This window comes from Lolium rigidum, chromosome 1, assembly GCF_022539505.1.
Source record: "Lolium rigidum isolate FL_2022 chromosome 1, APGP_CSIRO_Lrig_0.1, whole genome shotgun sequence".
NCBI lineage: Eukaryota > Viridiplantae > Streptophyta > Magnoliopsida > Poales > Poaceae > Lolium > Lolium rigidum.
In genome coordinates, this window is record NC_061508.1 from 92,789,862 (window position 1) to 92,797,969 (window position 8,108).

General features: G+C 48.2%; 1 protein-coding gene across 1 annotated transcript; it reads left to right on the forward strand.

Moving 5' to 3' along the window:
- The first annotated feature begins 38 nt into the window (after window positions 1-38).
- Window positions 39-1,034, forward strand: LOC124649075 (glycosyltransferase family protein 64 C3). The gene has a single exon (XM_047188753.1). It carries the CDS (start codon window positions 39-41, stop codon window positions 1,032-1,034), a length of 996 nt encoding a protein of 331 aa, XP_047044709.1.
- The last annotated feature ends 7,074 nt before the right edge of the window (window positions 1,035-8,108 follow it).

Genomic DNA, 8,108 nt, shown 5'->3' on the forward strand with positions numbered 1-8,108 from the left:
TCACCAGATCTCGCCGCCGTGTCCGCTCTCTTTCCTCAATGCCGTCGTCGCACCACCGCCACCTTGTCCTCTTCATTCTCATCCTGCTCGTCACTGTGGCATTCTCTGCCGTCGCTGCAGTCGGTGGAGAACAAGACGCGTCCTGCGACGCGGAGTACCGCCAAGAAGACCTCCGGCCGGACCGGCTGACGGTGCTCCTGAGCGGCTACTCGGAGCGGCGGCTCCCGCTCCTCCGCGCCATCGCGGGGGCCTACGCCGCCCACCCGCTGGTCCTCGCCGTCATCGTGCTCTGGTGCAACCCCTCCACCCCGGACGACCGCCTCCGCCTCCCGCGCTTCCCGCCGCGGGTCTCCCTCCACCGCACCGCCTCCGCGTCCCTCAACGCCCGCTTCCTCCCGCACCCGTCCATCCGCACCGCCGCGGTGGCCGTGGCCGACGACGACGTCCTCCCGGACGCCGCGGCCATCTCCTTCGCGTTCGCCGCCTGGCAGCAGCAGCAGCACCCGGGCTCCCTCGTCGGCTTCTTCCCGAGGTCGCACCGCCTCGACCTGGCCCGCGGGAGGTGGGCGTACGCCGCGCCGCAGCCGGGGCGCTACTCCATGGTGCTCACCAAGTTCATGGTCCTCGGCGTGGACCTCCTCCGCAGGTACTCCTGCTCCCCGGAGCTCGCGCCGGCGCGCGCGGTCGTGGACCGGGAGCGCAACTGCGAGGACATCCTAATGAACTTCGTGGCCGCCGAGGAGTCCGGGGAAGGGCCCGTGCTCGTGGAGGCCGGCAGCGTCAGGGACTGGGGCGACCCGAGGAACGACGCCAACGCCGGCGCCGGCGCTGCCGCGGAGATGAAGGCCGTGGGCTTGAGCTCCACAGGCGGCGTGGGGCACCTGGAGAAGAGAGGGGAGTGCATCACCGAGTTCCACCGGCTGCTTGGGAGGATGCCGTTGCGGTACAGCTACGGGAAGCTCGTGGTGGCCGCCGTCGGCGAGCAGGGGTTGTGCAGCAAAGGCGGCCGACTCGTCCGGTGCGACCGGGAGTAGCCTGAGCTTGTCGCAGCGTTAGCGTTAGCGTGCCATAGCTAGCCTTCAGTGATGTGTGATCACTGTGGCCTGTAGGCACCGTGAGAACTTTCAGGTCACTGTAAGCACCCTGACAACTGACAACATTCAGGCTGTGCTAAATCAAAACTCTGTACTCTGACTGATTTTACCAATGGTCAGAAACGGTGAAACTAACTTGTGTTACGTGATACTATCATACAGGGTATAGTGATCTTGGATTGGATTTGATTTGATTTGTGAGCACATTTTCAGACGCGAGTTCTTGGTTCTGCGTGGTAAAAAAAATCTCGCTCTATGCCAAAATATAGTGCCTATAAGATTTTCTGAAAGTCAAACCGTATGAACTTTGACCAAGTTTGTACCAAAAATATTTAGATCTAGAGTATCAAATTAATTCCATTTGATTCATAATGAAGTATATTTTAATGTGGTATATATTTGGTATTGTAGATATCCATAATTTCACAATAAATTGGTCGAAGTTAGTGGAGTTTGACTTTCGTGCAAACGCTATATTATAGCAAGGAGGGGGTATTACAAATTGGGTTCTCCAAAAAAAAAGTAGCACATTGCACAACTCATATTCACATAGATGAACCACCCAAAATTGATTGCAGTTAAGGATGTCAATTTACCCACGGATACGGGTACCCGCGGGTACCGTACCCGCATGGATAGGGTATGGATACATTTTTATGCCCATGGGTAGTACCCATACCCTATCCGTCAAGCCATGGGTAGGGCATGGGTATAGCCATGTACCCGTGGGTATACCCATACCCTGCCCGTTTATTATCAATTTCTTACATGACACGTTCATTTTTGTTGGCTTATGAGTTAGAACATTAGAATATAATTTGTATATTATGTTAATTGTTACGTACTTAACTCCATGTTATTTAGTTGAGATAATTAACTTTTTTAATCAAATTGGTTATCGATAAATGTAAAATTGCGAGTGACTTATATACAATTTGACCTACCCATCGGGTACCCAACGAGTACGGGTACCCGCCGGGTATGGGTACGGGTAAAGTTTTATACCCATGGGTCCGAGTATGGATACGAGTTTGTATCCATTGACTATACGGGTATGGGTATGGTATTGCTCTAGCTTGCTCATACCCTACCATTGCCATCCTTAATTGCAGTATAAGGAGTGTCACAGGATGCATATGCCTTGTCCAGTGCATCTGGATCAAATGTCCTGTGTACCCCCACAATTATCTATGAAGATGATGCAATGCGTGTTGAACTGTTCCAAACAGATTATGAAAAGAGCTAATGGAGTAGCTCATTGTCTAGCTAAGTGTGGCTGCGAGAATAATATACCTAAAGTTGACCAACCTGAAACTCTAAAGGACTTCAGACCGATCAGCCTATGCACAGTCATCTACAAAGTCATCGCAAAGTGCATGGTGAACAGGCTTCGACCCATCTTGGGTGAGATTGTGTCTGTTGATGTCTACGGGAGTTTCTATTCTTGTAGACAGTGTTGGGCCTCCAAGAGCAGAGGTTTGTAGAACAGCAGCAAGTTTCCCTTAAGTGGATCACCCAAGGTTTATCGAACTCAGGGAGGAAGAGGTCAAAGATATCCCTCTCATGCAACCCCTGCAACCACAAAGCAAGAAGTCTCTTGTGTCCCCAACACACCTAATAGGTGCACTAGTTCGGCGAAGAGATAGTGAAATACAGGTGGTATGAATAAATATGAGCAGTAGTAACGGCGCCAGAAAAGTGCTTGCTGGCGTGTGGTAGATGGTGGTAATATTGCATGAAGTATAGATGCAGTAAAACAGTAAACAAACAGCGATAGCAGTATTTAGGAACAAGGCCTAGGGATTATACTTTCACTAGTGGACACTCTCAACATTGATCACATAACATAATAAATAGATAAATGCTAGACTCTACACCCTCTTGTTGGATAATGAACACCACTAACTGTGTAGGATTACACGAACCCTCAATGTCGGAGTTAACAAGCTCCACAATATTCAATGTTCATATTTAAATAATCTTAGAGTGCATAACAGATCAACATAACCAAACCAAGCACTAACATAGCATGCACACTGTCACCTTCACACTACGAAAGGAGGAATAGATCACATCAATACTATCATAGCAATAGTTAACTTCATAATCTACAAGAGATCACAATCATAGCCTACGCCAAGTACTACACGATGCACACACTGTCACCATTACACCGTGAAGGAGGAATAAACTACTTTAATAACATCACTAGAGTAGCACACATATAAATTGTGATACAAAACACATTGCAATCATAAAGGGATATAAATAAGCACTTCACTATGCCATTCATAACAATGAATAAGTATTCTGTGAAATATAGCCTAAGAGACCCACGCGGTGCACACACTGTCACCTTTACACACGTGGGACAAGGAGTCTCCAGAGATCACATAAGTAAAATCCACTTGACTAGCACAATGACATCTAGATTACAAGCATCATCATATGAATCTCAATCATGTAGGGCAGCTCATGAGGAGATTATTGTATTGAAGTACATAGGAGAGAGATGAACCACATAGCTACCGGCATGCCACCGAGCCTCGATGGAGAACTACTCCCTCCTCATGGGAGACAAGCAACGTTGATGGAGATGGCGGTGGTGTCGATGGAGGAGCCTTCCGGGGGCACTTCCCCGTCCCGGCGGCGTGCCGGAACGGAGACTCCTGTCCCCCGGATCTTGGCTTCGCGATGGCGGCGGCTCCGGAAGGTTTTCTCCGGTTTCGTCGAACGTGGTAGGGTTTTCACGACGGAGACTTTAAGTAGGCGGAAGGGCAAGGTCGGTGGAGTCCCGGTGGGGCCACACACTAGGCCGGCGCGGCCGTGGGCTTGGGCCGCGCCGCCCTACCGTGTCCCCACCTTGTGGCCCCACTTCGTTTCCCCTTCGGACTTCCGGAAGCTTCGTGGAAAAATAGGACCCCGGGCGTTGATTTCGTCCAATTCCGAGAATATTTCCTTACTAGGATTTCCGGAACCAAAAACAACGTAAAACGAGAACCGGCCCTTCGGCATCTCGTCAATAGGTTAGTTCCGGAAAACGCATAAATATGACATAAAGTATGCATAAAACATGTATATATCATCAATAATGTGGCATGGAACATAAGAAATTATTGATACGTCGGAGACGTATCAGCATCCCCAAGCTTAGTTTTCGCTCGTCCCGAGCGTGTAAACGATAACAAAGATAATTTCCGGAGTGACATGCCATCATAACCTTGATCATACTATTGTAAGCATATGTAATGAATGCAGCGATCAAAACAATGGTAATGACATGAGTAAACAAATGAATCATAAAGCAAAGACTTTTCATGAATAGTACTTTCAAGACAAGCATCAATAAGTCTTGCATAAGAGTTAACTCATAAAGCAATAATTCAAAGTAAAAGATATTGAAGCAACATAAAGGAAGATTAAGTTTCAGCGGTTCCTTTCAACTTGTAACATGTATATCTCATGGATATTGTCAATGTAAAGTAATATAACAAGTGCAATATGCAAGTATGTAGAAATCAATGCATAGTTCACACAAGTGTTTGCTTCTTGAGGTGGAGACAGATAGGTGAACTGACTCAACATAAAAGGTAAAAGAATGGCCCTTCGCAGAGGGAAGCATTGATTGCTATATTTGTGCTAGAGCTTTGGTTTTGAAAACATAAAGAGAGCATAAAAGTAAAATTTTGAGAGGTGTTTTTTTGTTGTCAACGAATGGTAGTGGGCACTCTAACCCCCTTGCCAGACAAACCTTCAAAGAGCGGCTCCCATGAAGGACGTTATCTCTACCAGAAAGGTAGATCATCCCTCTTCTCTTTTGTTTACACATGTATTTTAGTTTTATTTATGGATGACACTCCTCCCAACCTTTTGCTTACACAAGCCATGGCTAACCGAATCCTCGGGTGCCTTCCAACATTCACATACCATGAAGGCGTGTCTATTTGCAAAATTAAGTTGCTTACTGATGAATCAGGGCAAAACATGTGAAGAGAATTATTAATGAAGTTAATTAATTGGGGGCTGGGAACCCCGCGCCAGCTCTTTTTGCAAAATTATTGGATAAGCGGATGAAGCCACTAGTCCATTGGTGAAAGTTGCCCAACAAGATTGAAAGATAAACACCACATACTTCCTCATGAGCTATAAAACATTGACACAAAATAGAGGTAATAACTTTTGAATTGTTTAAAGATAGCACTCAAGCAATTTACTTTGGAATGGCGGAGAAATACCATGTAGTAGGTAGGTATGGTGGACACAAATGGCATAGTGGTTGGCTCAAGGATTTTGGATGCATGAGAAGTATTCCCTCTCGATACAAGGTTTAGGCTAGCAAGGTTATTTGAAACAAACACAAGGATGAACCGGTGCAGCAAAACTCACATAAAAGACATATTGTAAACATTATAAGACTCTACACCGTCTTCCTTGTTGTTCAAAACTCAATACTAGAAATTATCTAGACTTTAGAGAGACCAATTATGCAAACCAAATTTTAGCAAGCTCTATGTATTTCTTCATTAGAGAGTGGATTTGTTGCCACCCGGTGGCAATGCCCCCCACATGGCTGCCGTCGGATGACTGTTTTGAGATTCGTGTTAAGCTGCCAAGATTTGCACATCGCCTGTGTAAACTATCTTCTACCCTAATTGCACGCATGCAAAGTCAGGGAGTACAACACTTTGCAGCGATATACACAGATTTGTGTCAGCTCAAGCACGTGGTAAACTGCGCCGAAAATTGTACTCCCCTGTCGCGTCGTACCGTTGCTATGCATGCATGAATGCATGCGGGCTATGATGAATCCAAAAAACAAAGCTTATACTGAACTAAGAGCATCTCTAGCAGATCCCGCAAACCGCAAACCGCATACGCGCGTATGCAGGCCGCGAAAAACGCGATATGCAGGCCGAAATTTGCTCCGGCCGAGCAGATCCCGCATGCGCAAACCGCATAACAGCATATTCGGGAATATGCTGTTATGCGGTTTGCGCATGCGGGATCTGCTCGGCCGAGCACGCTACGAAACCTGTATACTAGACTCGCAAAACAGGGTTTTTGCACATTTCAACATTTCTATTCAACCTAGTTTATTTCTAATGCATAATATAACAGAATAAAACATAATAATTCATAGTTCAGCACACAATACAACAATAATCCATATTACAACAAGAGTTCAAATCCAAATAATTAAACAAATTATTACAAATACAAATGAATGTTTGAATCATACATCAAATAAATGTGAAAAATGTTCATCAATGGCCACCATGCCTCATCCAATGATGCTGAATCAGATCTTCCCGGAGTTGCTTGTGAGATCCCGCATTCTCAATGTTGCGGTATGTCTCAAGAAATGCTTCAATTTGATCCGGATTTCGGGCTGGCTTCACCCTAGTGCCGACATTGTCAAAGAAGAACTCCAAGTTCAAATCCCTCTCATCTTCGATAATCATGTTGTGAAGAATTACACAAGTTGTCATGATATCCTTGAGGGTCTCTTTGTCCCAAAACCTCATCGGGACCTCTCACAATTGCAAACCTAGCTTGCAAAACACCGAAAGCTCTCTCAATGTCCTTTCGGGCTGCCTCTTGTGCTTTTGCAAATTCAGATTCAGCTCTACTAAGAGGATTTCTGATTGTTTTCACAAATGTTGACCACTCCGGGTATATGCCATCGGCAAGGTAATAACCCATTGTGTAATCATGGCCATTGACGGTGTAGTTGCAAGCCGGGGCATCACCACTAGCTAGCCGGGCAAGAAGATGAGACCTATGCAGCACATTGATATCATTGAGAGAACCCGGCAAACCAAAAAAGCAATGCCAAATCCATAGATCCTCAGAGGCAACAGCCTCAAGAATAATTGTTGGATCATGGCTTTTGCCACAATATATGCCCTGGTATGCCTTCGGGCAATTCTTCCATGTCCAATGCATACAATCTATGCTGCCTAGCATTCCCGGCCAACCTCGAGCCTCATTTTGTGCCATCAGCCTCACCGTGTCTTGTTCATTGGGGGCTCGCAAATAAACAGGGCCATACATACGAATCATCACTTTGCAAAACCGCCGGACAGATTCCATTGATGTATCTTCACCAATGCGAAGATACTCATCGGCGTAATCGGCCGGGATGCCGTAAGCTAATATCCGCATGACCGCGGAGATCTTTTGATGCGCGCTGAAACCTAACAATCCGGCAGCATTGCGCTTGCGCTTGAAATAGCGAGTATTTGTCTCGCAAGTTCGCACAATTTTGTTGAAAAGAGATCGCCGCATTCGGTACCGGCGGCGAAAAAGATGAGGAGGATATGTCGGTACCTCGGCGAAGTAATCGCGCATCAACAGGTCGTTGCCGAGCTTGCGGTTGCGTGGAATGCAAAGGCGGCCGACCTTCGAGCCGCCCCGCACCTTCTTCTGCCTGTCCGCGAGCTCCTTCGCGGCGACAAGCACCACTGTGTCCTCCATGTCGTCGTCGAGCAGCTCGTCCATGTCGGAGTCGGAGGAGTCCGATGAATCCTCCATTAAAAACAGCGCCGCGGGGCTCAACGGCATCTACAAAGGAGCCGCGAGTGAGGTGGGCGAAGGCCGGCGAGAAATGGCGAAGAACAAGCCGAAGAACAAGCATACCTTGCGACGGCGGCGGCGCTCGAATCGCGGGCGGCGGCGCTCGAATCTCGGGCGGCGGCGCTCGAATCGCGGGCGGGATTCGCTCGATTGGGTCGCCGACGGCCACCCGCGAGCGGCGATTCGGTGCGGCGAGCCGGCGAGGCGCTCCTACGCGGGGGGCGAGGTCGGACGTGCCCGAGATCTGCGGCGGCGCGCGCGCGGCGGCGCTCGCTCGCGGAAGGGGCGACCGAAAGTTCCTTCGCGCGAGTTTTTCCCTTCGCACCGACGCCTCGCACGCGATGCGGACCGGCCTGCATAGGGCACCAAAAACTGCTTTTGTGCGGTTTTGGGCGACGCGGATGGCGGCCCCTGCATCGAAATTTGCGGTTTTGGCGG

Excerpts from the sequence above, each read along its gene's own strand:
- LOC124649075 (XM_047188753.1), top strand. The coding sequence starts at position 39 with ATGCCGTCGTCGCACCACCGCCACCTTGTCCTCTTCATTCTCATCCTG.